We start from the raw sequence: 12,733 nt of genomic DNA on the forward strand, positions 1-12,733 counted from the left end.
AACCCTTGCACGCGAACAAAGACAGTGCGATTTTATAGATTTATAAGTACTAATAGTCTTTATATTTAATTTGTTTTATAGTATGATAATAACTAATATATTTATTGGTGGATTTAACTATTACTATATTATTTATGATCACATTCAGTATATATCTCTGATTTATTGAAAAAAATATATTATTAAAACCGATTAATAACTATTTTAGAATTAATCCGATTAACACTAAATAAAAAAAAACAATACATAACATGTTACTTTTTTAAATTATTATAATTCAAATTAATTTTAAAAAAATAATTTAAAATTATAATTTCAATCTTAATTCTTATCACGTGCATAGCATATGGATAATTATACTTGTTAACAACAAAAATACAGCTGCAAGTCCCGGAATAAAATCATTTTCAATTTAAATTTGAATCAAAATCCTGCCCAGTTGCTTCTTTATTTGAGAATTGCCAGATGTCCAACTTTAAGAGCAAATACTTATCAAACACACACAGTTCTATGTGTCGAATATAGAACGCTCCACTTGTCACTCACAGACCACTCTACTACTCTCCTATTATATATTAATAGATAATAAATATTATATCTTAATAGATAAATTTCTCATCTTACTTCTATATCTAAATTTTTTAGCCTCCATTTTATTGTGAACAAAACCTTGGCTTAGTTTGATTTTGTTGCAAAACCAAATCAAATCTTCAACTTGAGCTTAAGCAATAAATGAATGGAAAAGGAAAAAGGGCATCTGTGTCTCTTTGACACACAGCAAGAATACACGGATAGAATTATGACACCTGTCTGGCTGTCTCTACTATTTTTACACTTTCAAAACTAAAAAATTGAATATAAAATAATTTGGTTATAAATTCTATTTTCAAAAGAGGTTAATTAAATTATTTATTCAAATAGACTCTTAGACTAGTTTGGAAGTTAATTTTTTATATATACGTATTTCAGTTGATATATAAACGTAAAAGCAAAGATACATTTTATCGGTACTTTTAAATATTTAAAACTAAAATAAAAAATGTTTACGAGTTACAAATTTAGACTAAAACATCTGCTCCTTTTTGTGTGGACAGCCAACGTAAAAAAAGTACGGTGTAGAATTTACAACTTACCATTTACGATGTAAAATTTTAATTTTAAAAAAAAATCCTTAATGCATAGAATGAACCAAATGCAAATCTTAGTATCAGGAACAAGCGCATTCAATATGTTTACAGCATCATATTATTCACCAGATCACCTAGACTTGGCTATCTGAAACATGAAAAAAGATAAAATATAGCCATTTGTTTGCTTCACATGGTAAAGAAAAAGATGCTACAAAAGTAAAAGAAAAAAAAAGTTTGACATAAGCTTACAAAGGAGCTAACCTAACCTATATGCTAAAACAAACTAAAATCCCCTACTTCTAGTAACATTTTCAGGCCACGTGCCTTGCATAGGAGCACCATAGTGCTGTCCACCACTTGGTTGCAGGTGGTTGTTTCCCTGGTTAGGAGGAACCCAATTTGGACCAATATTTCTTTGGCCATGTGTCACATTCATAGGTGGTTGAAGATGTGGTGGTGTTGGCAGAGTCGGTGAACCTGGGAAAGATTGATTCATCAAGTGAGGTCTAAGGTGAAAGTTTTGTTGGTGCAATGCCAATTGGGGTGGTGGTGGTGGTGGGAACTGGTGGTTCTGTTGTGAGTTTTGCGGCTGCCATTCAGGTATATCATCATCATCATCATTCCAAGGTTGGATTGAACCACCAAATTTGTCTTGCCAATTTCCTGAATGATGTGAATTTACTTTGCTTTGACCATATTTGTGCACAAGCTCCCTCATTTGATCAACAGGGCGTGATGGGGCCTGGTTAACCATTTGGAATGGAACCATACCTGGTGGTCCCCTAGGTCTTTGGACCATGTGTGATGATGTGTTTGGACCACCCATGAAACTGAACTCAGGTAGGTCATCCTCGGGCCGGGCCTGATGAGGCCCAAACCCAGGAGGAATGTCATCATCATCATCATCAACACCATTCGGTGGTGGATTAGAGGGATTAGCAACATTCACATTCAAATTACTACTACCATCTTGCTGTCTCCTAGAGAAGTATTGTTGCCTTTTAGAGCTACTACTACTACTATGTTTGTGTTGTGATGAAGCGGTGGGTGAAATTGTTGACGAAATTAAATTAGTTTTTCTCCATACAATAATACCAATTAGGCCATTATCAATAGAATTAACTGCCTCAATTTGTTCCTTTGGAAGTATCTTGCTCAGCATTTCAACTGTTTTGTTATGAGGTGGGCAAAAGTAAAGTTCAACTCCAGACACAGGCTCAGCAAATCCCACTCTCTCATCCGTAATATAAGATTCAGCCACCTGTAATCATACAAAAGAAGAAAAAACATAAATCTAATATAGAAAAACAATGCGCCGAAAAGCATAGAGACATAAGACAATGTAACATTTTCATCATAACCATTACCTCACGAAGTGTTGATTGCTGGCTAGGTGAAGACCCTTTCGAAACGAAGTGTACGACCTGCAATCAATAGTCAACAGAGATTTATACACTGCCAAAAAGGAAAGTGAAATGTGACAAAATAACACATTTTTTAAAGCAAACATCAGGCAGCAATTCAAACCACGCTGTTACACATCCTAATTGTCCCATGCATCCCTTGGAAACTACTAAACAAGCGAGTCGATTTGGTGAAGAATAATTTTTTATATACCTTTTCACATGAAATGGTTACTGGACTTTTTAAATCCATTTTTTCTCTCACAAATACGCCAAAACATTTTTATATAACATCATTTTTAATTCAAAATTTCGTAGTTTTGAATATAAAGGTCTTAGGGAAGAAGCCTTTAAATCAGGTCACTAGATACGCCATAATTTAATTACAGAATTTCGCAAAATTTTAACTTGTAAACAATTTTACAGGTCTCACAGCCATTGTTTTACCTTCGTTATTTTAAAAACTCTACCAGCCTTAATGGAGTAATGCCTCTATCAGTATTATCTCAATCGAAGGAAAAGGCGCAAACATATTGCACTCAAGACATAATTTGCCATTAGTAAAACGAAAGGAAAGCATCGAAATGCAACGTTTCTGATCTCTCTCTTTATCATTTCTTTCTGCATGGAAGGTAACATAAACATACAAGACACAAGTACTAATTTAGTACAACAAGAAGAAACTTGAGATACCATTATAGCACGACTTCTTGACTGAGGAAGCTCTTGCAAAAATTTCTCAAATGCTTCAAGTCGAACCCTTCCCTTGATCTCAAGAAAACCAGGCCAGTCTTTTGCAGTAGTTTTCTCACCACTTCAAGAATATAAAATTAAATCAGAAAAAAATCAGTACAATTTCTAACTCTTTTAAACAAGAATAATTCGATCTTCAGCATAATAAAAGGCAATTCCACCTTTCAGACCCTCCAATCAAAGGGATAAAAACAAATAAATCCCACACAATCCTTGAAGAAGCACTAGTACATAGTTCAATATAATGTACTACCCTATATAGCATGCCCAATTAGTAATTACTACAACAATTGCAAAAGGAGATGACAGAAACAACAGATACAATAAATGTCTCTGCAAGTGTTTATGGCTAATGCTAAGGAGCAAAATTGAATAAGTAAATAACTCAAAAAAATCGGAAAAAAGTTTCGAAATGGCAATGCATGAGAGTCCAACCTGTTTAAGGCAACTTAGTATCAACAACCAACATTTTGCTCTGCTTTCAAAAATTCAAAATAATAATAATAATAATAACTACTACCAAACTGAAACCATATCATTGAACAAAAATACCCCCAACCAAATATATATATATATATATATATATATATATATATATATATATATATATATATATATATATATATATATATATATATATATATATATATATATATATATACATATAAAAGATGGCATGCAATACAACAAGTGAAATAAATAATACTTGCAGACAGACACAACTTATCAACAAATGTCCTCAGCAAAATAGTGGCAACTTGTCGTAAAAGATGTCACGAACATTTAATAAAATACCTTTTAAATATGCTTATTACTGAATCAGTCGTAGATATATTCAGTTGAAGCATTCCGTCCCAGAAGCATTCACCCTTAGTATGTACTGCAGTTTTTGCATACAAGCTATTATTGCCATGTCGCTCTTCAGCATTAAAATTACTTGTTCTCAGCTCAGCATCAACAGAAGCATTCTTCTTGTTATCCGTTAACCTTTCCTTTGCATGATCATCAGTTGGCTTCACGCCAGCTTCGCTCTCATTGCAACGTCTATCAGAAGTAGACCCAGATTCTGCATTAACCAGTTTTTCACCTTTGGCATCTAGATTTTCAGATTTATCAGGGGTGACACCAGCTTGCTCCCTTGGGGTAATATCCAAAGATTTTGATTTAGATCCAACCTTGGAATCGTCCTTGTTCGATTCAGGAGCTTCTTTACCTGATTCCATCGGTAAATTTTCAAATGGTGGCTCAGAATGAAGGGATTCCATGAATTCATCAAGAGAGACAATTGGTGGAAGAAAGTCGGGATCCTTCAGTGCATCATCTGTCATAAGGCCTTGCATTGGATCAGTCCCATCGTTGGATGAAATGGTAATGGAAAATGCATTATCCTTCTCTGAATTGCTCTTCTCACCATCCGTGTTTTTATTTTCTTTGACCACAGCAGATTTGGAAGAAGTGGCCTCCCCACTTTTTTTAGTTTTTTGACTCCTGGCTTCCCCACCTTTTCTACTTGTTAGACTTCTAGAAGATGTGGTGCCACTGGAGATCTCCTCAATGGGAACGTTATCTTCATGTTCAACTTCCACCTGAAACTCACCTTTATGTGTTTTCTTGACTAACCTCTTAATATCAACATCTGAATCAGGTAAAACCACCATTTGAGCAAGCTCTTCAGCCTTGGCTATCCGCCATTGGGAGAGTTCCTTTGAAGCAAGTTCCTCTGCTGTCATGGAACACAATTGTTCGGGACGAATGTCACCCGACATAACCTTTTCTCTTAGTTCTGGATTATTTCTATCCTTCAAATTGAATAGGAGAGACCTCCCCTTCTCTTTGTACTTCTTATTCACACCTCCAAACAATTTGAAAAGTTCTTCTTCTATCCTTGATGCTAAAACTTCAGGTAATCGTTCCTCGGGTTCTGGTCTCTGCTCTATAATATTTTGACTTTCCTTTTGATTGTCCATGCCTACCACATCAGATAATACCCATGAAAGACCATTACCCTGCAAAAGATCATCTTTCACAAAAAAACTGTCGCTGAATGGAACATCATCAGTAGTCAAAGTGTAATCTGACTGGAAGTCTTGCTTATCACAGTTCAACCCGAGTATATTTTCATTATTTGATATATTTATAGATCCCATTTCAAAATCCTTGAATTTTTCAGAAAAATCTTCACTAGAAGATGCATTATTTCTCTGCTCTCCTGTTGCATGGTCAACTGAACCAGCTGCAGAAAAAGAAGGCTGAGCAGATTCAGAAATATCTTGCCTTTGCTCTGGGGCAATATCAATGGGTGCAGGTGCTGACCCATCCCACTGAGAGTTGTTCTCTAATTTCCCATTAGTAGCAGCATCATTCATTGTGTTATTGTTCTGGGTCGGTTTATCTTGCTTAGAAACCAAGGCCAGAGCACCAGCTAATGACTCCCTCATCTTGGACCTAACACTTTCAGAAGATTCTGTTTGAACCTTGGATGGCTGCTTCATCTGCGTATTCTGATTTTTAGAATTCGAGGACCGTGGCGTACTTGATTTACTGGAAACAGATTCAGTCATCTGCACTTTTCTCTTATTGGAGACTGCCGATTGCTGAGGGCGGGGGGAGGCATTAGATGGGGATTGCATCTGCGCAGAACCTTTATTCGACAGATTAGAAGCTTGCTGCAACCAAGGTCTATTTCCCCCTTGTGCAACCCTTTTGTTGGATGTCACAGAGCTACCAGTTGATAATTCCATTGGTGCCTTCCGCTTGGGAGTTGTTACCAGTTGCTGTGGACCCATATTACTCATTCGTGCTTCTACTCGAACACTCTGCATAGCTGAATTCGATAAGCCCCGAGACCTGGGATCACCAGACCCATCTCTCAACAATCCAACATGATCATTTGCACCTCCGCGTTGCTGTGGAGTAGGATCAGCAGTTACAGAAGCCAATAACCCCATATCCATCTGTCCAGCCGTAGAATCTACTTTGGTCACAATTGGCTGCAACTGAGCCATCTGCATGCTTGGCATCGGCTCCGAAACCAGATTGTTGGACATCCTAGCCTCTATTCTCCATTAAAACCATAAATAACACCAATTCCAAGAATCCAAGCCAATATTTCAACCTGAAACAGTTAACAACAATTTGACAGCCTTATCAATTGAAGCATTCATAATTAACAACACTTTATCCTCAAAATAACCAATTCAACATCAACAATCAGATAGCAGGTAGAAGCTACAAAATCACCAACCAGACGATGATTTCTTTCATTGCAATTAAATAATAATCTCAATGTGTAAAACCCAAAAATAACCTATGCTAACTTCCACAAATCAACCGATGAAAATTTATCAAACGATATGAACAAAACAAAATAAGGGAGAAAAAGAAGTCGAAAATAATCAAAGAACAATGAATTAATCGACGGAATCTAATGGAAAATCTAGATATGAAAGACGTACCTCTAATTTCCGATCGGGAAGAGAGAGAGAGAGAGAGAGAGAGAAAGAAACACGACGGGCGGCTGTGAGAGAAGAAGAGTGGTGGGTGGAAGAGTGGGAAGTGAAAACCCTAACCCTAATAAAGCGAGTGAGGAAGGAGAAGAGGTAAGAGAATAGAACTATAGAAGATAACGATAGTGTATAAAAGAAAGGAGGTAAAGAGGAATGAGGTGGTACGAGTCTTGCTCACAATAAGAGCCGCAAAAGCATCTCTCTCTTTCACGTTCTTGATTCTTCTATAGCTTGTATGCGAAAACGCACCGTTTCGGTAGGAATTTTTAAAATAAAAAAAAAAAAAACCTTAACTAGAATTAGTACTTGAATTATCAAAACAGATCACCAAAAAAAAAACAGATCACTTACACATCCAAGTCTTATTGTCATTCAAATTTAATTTAGGTCCGTTTGGATAGATTCATAAGTTACTTTTTTTAATTTTTAACTTATAAAAATGTGTAGTATTAATGTCTGGTATAATTTTCAAAGCAAAATTGCAACTTTATAAAAAGTTATTTTGGTACTTAACGAAAAGTTAAAAAAAATGACTTCTCTCATAATAAAAAGTTTTTTATCACTTTTTTTCTTAAAATAAGTACTTTTAGAACTAAAAAACCAAACACAAAATAACTTATTTATAAACTACTTTTAATATAAGCATTTATTATTTAAACTATTTCTTCAAAAGTAACTTAATTAAGTTGTTTACCCAAACTGTGCCTAAGTAAGTCTAACATCAACAAAAACTACTCTCATTAAAAAAACGTGTAACACACGCCAAAAATCCTAAATAAACGTTACCTTTCTCTTCGCGCTCTAATATAAAAAATCGTTCATATCTCTTACTTAAAACTGCAACAAAGAAATCTGAAATTTCTCTCAAAATCTCTCAAAAATCTTTCAAATTCTCAACAAAAACTATAGAAAAATCCAGCCTTTGAGATCATTAACAAAAAACATAACAAAAAAAAAACAAAGATTCTTCAAGGTACTTGTTCATTATGTTCAGTTTTCTCCTTTGCATTTCTACTAGTTTGGTTTAGGGTTTAGTGGGTCAAATTTCTCTAATTCAATTTTTCTTGTTTTTCTACTTGTTTGATATGTGTTTTGTTGATGATTGAGTCTTTTTGACTCCTTGTTGAAATCTGAACTCATTTTGGTTCATTTGTAAATTAATTGAGGTTCACTTGATAATGCTGTTAAGTATTGACCAAATTTTTTATTCTTTAAGTACTTTCAGTTTATTTCTTTGTTTAATTGAGGTTCATTTGGTTTCGTTTCGCTTGAATTTGCTGAACGTGTTCATGTGTGCTTGTTTAGTTAGTTATAGCTATAATATTTATCCGTTGTATACATTCGATGTATTTTTGTTGATGGTTGAGTCTTTTTTACTGCTTGTTCAAATATGAAATAATTTCGGTTCATTTTGAAGGATTACAAGTGTTCATAACACGCAACGAAAGTAATAAAGTAATCCTATTGATTTATTTTGTGCTTAAAACTTTATTGAAATAAGATGGGTTAGATGCCAATACTTGAGTACCCTAGTGAATAAAACTTTCTCTTTCGATAGTACGAAGGTACTATGTGTATCCACACCGAGGCTGATCCTTGTTGTCAACTCTCTAACCAATGGATTTAACTGAGAGATTTTTTGCAACTCCTTGCACCAGTAATTTTTCATTAAGAATTGGAATATTTATGTATGTGGAGATAAAAGAAAAACTTGTCTTCTTTTCTTTTAACATATACACATATATATAGTATGAGATTGGTGACCGATTTGTGAATCAAATTACAACTTAATTTGAAATAGAATCAATTAGGATCTTATCCATATTTAAATTTCATCATAAATAAATAATTAATTATTTAATATTCTCAATTATCATATTATTATATTCATGGTGCTAGCAAAGAATATAATAATATTCTATTTGAATTAATATAATTATTTATTTGATCTAATCAAAATAATAATTAAATGATTATTTACCAAGGATTAGAACACTCGTTAGTGTGTGACCCCATAGGTTCAATACTAAGCAAGTAGTAAATTAGTCATACTAAATTTACAACGCTGCTTGACGACCCGATAGTATGAAGTAATAATATTTTTACTAAGAACACAAGATGAACAAAAAATACAATTCCTTCCATCTTTTCTGCTCTTGGCTAACTTTTAGAGTACGGTTTGATTGTCAAACTCTAACTTGTTACCATTATTATAATGAATTATGAATGACTTAAGAAACTCATTTCTTAATTCATTCAAACCCCTTGGCCAAGGCATTGTTTATTTCATTCATTATAATCGTAGAGCTCAAACTCATTACCATAATTGATGGATTCCATTTTGACTAATCATTAATTCTACAAGTATTTAAATCATACCCAATGTCCATTCAACTAACACCGTAGGGTGTTAGGTGTCCAGAATCAAAGTATAACAAATACATTGTCAATTACTATTATAGTCGCAGATCAAAGGAAAATTCTAATATTATGTTCATCATAAGAATATCCTATTGACAAATATACGGTAACTATAACCATTAGGAATTCTTAGAGTGAGTCAGTTCAATGGTTATATCTTTATATATATAATTTAATAAATGAGATCTATTCATTTTCATCTAATGAAGACTATTATATATATATATATCCGAATCACTAATGTCCCATTTTTAGTGATTCTACGATTAAGAACAATTTAAATTAAAAGTACTAAAAAAACGTATATCTCATTATTACGATCCCTATCGTAATTATTCGTTTCTAATTTTAATTAAGGATACTATCATAAATTATAAAAGTTTATTCTTATAAAAAAATAAAAAATAAAAATAATAATAATAATAATAATAATAATAATAATAATAATAATAATAATTCATGATAGTATTTTATTGGACATACACACTTATCTCCAACAATCTCCCACTTGTACTAGAACCAATAACAGATTGGATCTACGGCATAGATGTATTTTCAACAAAATCTCCCACTTGCACTAGAGCCAATCAGTCATATATTTCAATCCCAATTCCCACATGTGCTTATCAAACTCTTTTGATCCAAGCACCTTAGTGAATGGGTCTGCTACATTATCCTTCCCAACAACCTTTTGAATCTCAACGTCTCCACGTTCAACGATCTCTCTTATCAAATGATATCTTTTTAAGATATGCTTAGATTTTTTATGTGATCTTGGCTCTTTTGCTTGTGCAATGGCTCCATTATTGTCGCATAGTAATGGAAGTGATTCTTTAATTGAGGGCACCACACCAAGCTCATTTATGAACTTCTTCATCCACACAGTTTCTTTAGCAGCATCTCTTGCTGCTATGTACGTAGCTTCAGTCGTTGAATCAGCTACAGTAGCTTGTTTGGAACTTTTCCAACTCACTGCACCATCGTTTAAGGTGAAAACATAACCTGAAGTAGATTTGCTATCATCTTTATCTGAGGCAAAACTTGCGTCAGTGAACCCTTTTGGTATAAGTTCAGAATCTCCATAGATGAGGAATTGGTCTTTGGTTCTTCTTAAATATTTAAAAATGGATTTAACCACCTTCCAATGTTCCTCACTGGGATTTGCCTGATATCGACTGACTACTCCTAGCGTATATGCGACATCAGGACGTGTACATGTCATGGTATACATGATAGCTCCCACTGCACTAGCATATGGTATTCTACTCATGCGTACTCTCTCTTCAAAAGTTTTAGAACAATCCTTTCTGCTGAGAGTGATTCCAATGCCTATTGGTAAATAGCATTTTTTGGAATTTTCCATGTTATACCTTTTCAATATGGTATCAATGTATATAGATTGTGAGAGTCCGAGCAACCTTTTAGATCTATCTCTATAGATCTTTATTCCTAGAATATAGGTTGTTTCTCCCAAATCTTTCATGGAGAATTGTTGAGATAGCCAAATTTTGGTATTTTACAATGCTGATACATCATTTCCTATTAGTAATATGTCATCAACATAGAGTATTAAGAAAATGACTGTACTCCCACTAAACTTTTTGTATATGCAAGGATCCTCTTCACACCGGATAAAATCGAACTTTTCGATTGTCTTATTAAAGCAAATGTTCCAACTTCTAGAAGCTTGCTTTAGCCCATAAATGGCGCCTTGCAGCTTACAAACTTTACTATGATCAGACTGAAGTGTGAAACCTTCAGGTTGTGTCATGTACACAACCTCTTTGAGTTCTCCATTAAAAAAGTTATTTTCACATCCATTTGCCATATTTCATAATCATAGTATGCTGCTATAGCAAGTAGAATTCGAATAGATTTGAGCATTGCTACAAGAGAAAATGTTTCTTCATAATCTATTCCTTCCTTTTGACGGTATCCCTTGGCAACTAGACAGGCTTTATAGGTCTCTACCTTACCATCTGCTCCAATCTTTTTCTTGTAAACCCATTTACAACCAATAGATTTTATGTCTTTTGAGAGTTCAACCAAAGTCCAAACATTGTTGATCCTCATAGACTCTATTTCGGATTCTATGGCACTCTGCCGTTTTAGACTTTCGGAACTTTGCATTGTCTCTTCATAAGTCTTAGGATCATTATCATCATAATCGATCTCATTTTCTACATCATCTTGCACCATTAGGTTTAGCCTCAGTGGTGGACGATATTTTCTTGTGGACCGTCGAAGAGATAATTCTCGTACCAAATTTGGAAGTTGCTGAACCGATTCCAAAGGTAGTTCAAGGATTGGTTCATGAATCTCTCTTTGAACTACTATCGGTTCGTTATCCTCAACTCTTGAAGATGATAAATTTGGTGTTAGTCTGAGTACATCCAAAGTTGGTTGCTCAACTTGAATTTCATATTCTTGAGCTTGTACTATTTTATTGGTTTCTTTAACTTCATCAAGTTCTATTTCTTCACCTTGTCTTCCTTCAGAAAGAAATTCATTTTCTAAAAGTGTTCCACCTCTTGCCACAAATACTTTGTGGTCAGAAGGGTGATAGAAATAATAACCCATTGTTTCTTTAGGGTAACTAATGAATCTACATTTATCGGACCTAGCATCAAGTTTATTACTTTGCAATTTCTTAACATATGCTAGAAATCCTCAAACTCTAATGTGTTTGAGATTTGGTTTTTGTCATTTCCATATCTCATATAGTGTTAAAGAAACTGCTTTAGTGGGTACTTTATTTAGCAAATATGCTGCTATTTATAAAGCATAGCTCTATAAATTCAATGGAAGATCAGTAAAACCCATCATGGATCGAACCATATCTAATAAAGTTCGATTCTTCCTTTCTAAAACACCATTGTGTTGTGGAGTACTAGGAGGTGTCCATTGAGAAAGAATCTCATTTTTCTTTAAGTACTCAAGAAAATTATCATTTAGATATTCTCCTCCTCTATCAGATCCAAGCACCTTAATGCTTTTACCTGTTTAATTTTCAACTTCACTGTGAAAAATTTTGAACATTTCAAATGACTCAGATTTGTGTTTCATAAGATACACAAGGCCATATCTAGATATATCATCAGTGAAAATGATAAAATAAGAATATCCTTCTTTGACTTGAATTTTTATTGGTCCACAAACATCTGTATATATTAGTCCCAATAATTCTGTAGCCCTTTCTCCATGTCCCATAAATGGAGTTTTGGTCATTTTTTCTTTGAGGCAGGATTCACAAGTTACATATGATTCATAATCATATTTGTTAAGGTAACCTTCTTTGTGCAACTTAGAAAATTTTTTTTCTCCTATATGACCAAGTCTACAATGCCAAAGATATGATTCATTTACTTTATTATTCCTCTCTCTTTTTAGAGTAGAAACATGCATGACAGAATTACCATTTAAATCAGAAAGAATATAAATGTCATATTGGAGATAGCCATTTACGTATAAGTCATCACCATAATAAGTAGAACAAATGCCATTTTTAATATTCAAATAA

At 33.8% G+C, this 12,733-nt stretch overlaps 2 protein-coding genes across 2 annotated transcripts; both read right to left on the reverse strand.

The window, feature by feature from the left end:
• Window positions 1-1,184: 1,184 nt before the first annotated feature.
• Window positions 1,185-7,045, reverse strand: LOC112771651 (uncharacterized). Its single transcript, XM_025816442.3, has 5 exons — window positions 6,742-7,045; window positions 4,082-6,401; window positions 3,227-3,347; window positions 2,498-2,554; window positions 1,185-2,391 (listed from the first exon to the last, which is right to left on the reverse strand). Exons 2-5 carry the CDS (start codon window positions 6,331-6,333, stop codon window positions 1,414-1,416), a joined length of 3,408 nt encoding a protein of 1,135 aa, XP_025672227.1. The 5' UTR covers window positions 6,334-6,401; window positions 6,742-7,045; the 3' UTR covers window positions 1,185-1,413.
• Window positions 7,046-10,980: 3,935 nt separating this feature from the next.
• On the reverse strand, window positions 10,981-11,793 carry LOC140181479 (uncharacterized). The gene has a single exon (XM_072225086.1). The coding sequence runs from the start codon at window positions 11,791-11,793 to the stop codon at window positions 10,981-10,983; it is 813 nt and encodes a 270-aa protein (XP_072081187.1).
• Between the last annotated feature and the right edge of the window lie 940 nt (window positions 11,794-12,733).

This window comes from Arachis hypogaea, chromosome 18 (assembly GCF_003086295.3).
Source record: "Arachis hypogaea cultivar Tifrunner chromosome 18, arahy.Tifrunner.gnm2.J5K5, whole genome shotgun sequence".
NCBI classification, from domain to species: Eukaryota; Viridiplantae; Streptophyta; class Magnoliopsida; order Fabales; family Fabaceae; genus Arachis; species Arachis hypogaea.

What these genes read in the sequence shown, in the direction of transcription:
- LOC112771651 (XM_025816442.3), bottom strand. Translation starts at nt 6,333, where the DNA reads ATGTCCAACAATCTGGTTTCGGAGCCGATGCCAAGCATGCAGATGGCT. An exon ending in CAAGAAGTCGTGCTATAATG is followed by an intron (nt 2,555 to 3,226) that starts GTATCTCAAGTT and finishes TATTGATTGCAG; the next exon opens with GTCGTACACTTCGTTTCGAA. An exon ending in AGCAATCAACACTTCGTGAG is followed by an intron (nt 2,392 to 2,497) that starts GTAATGGTTATG and finishes GTATGATTACAG; the next exon opens with GTGGCTGAATCTTATATTAC.
- LOC140181479 (XM_072225086.1), bottom strand. Translation starts at nt 11,793, where the DNA reads ATGGGTTATTATTTCTATCACCCTTCTGACCACAAAGTATTTGTGGCA.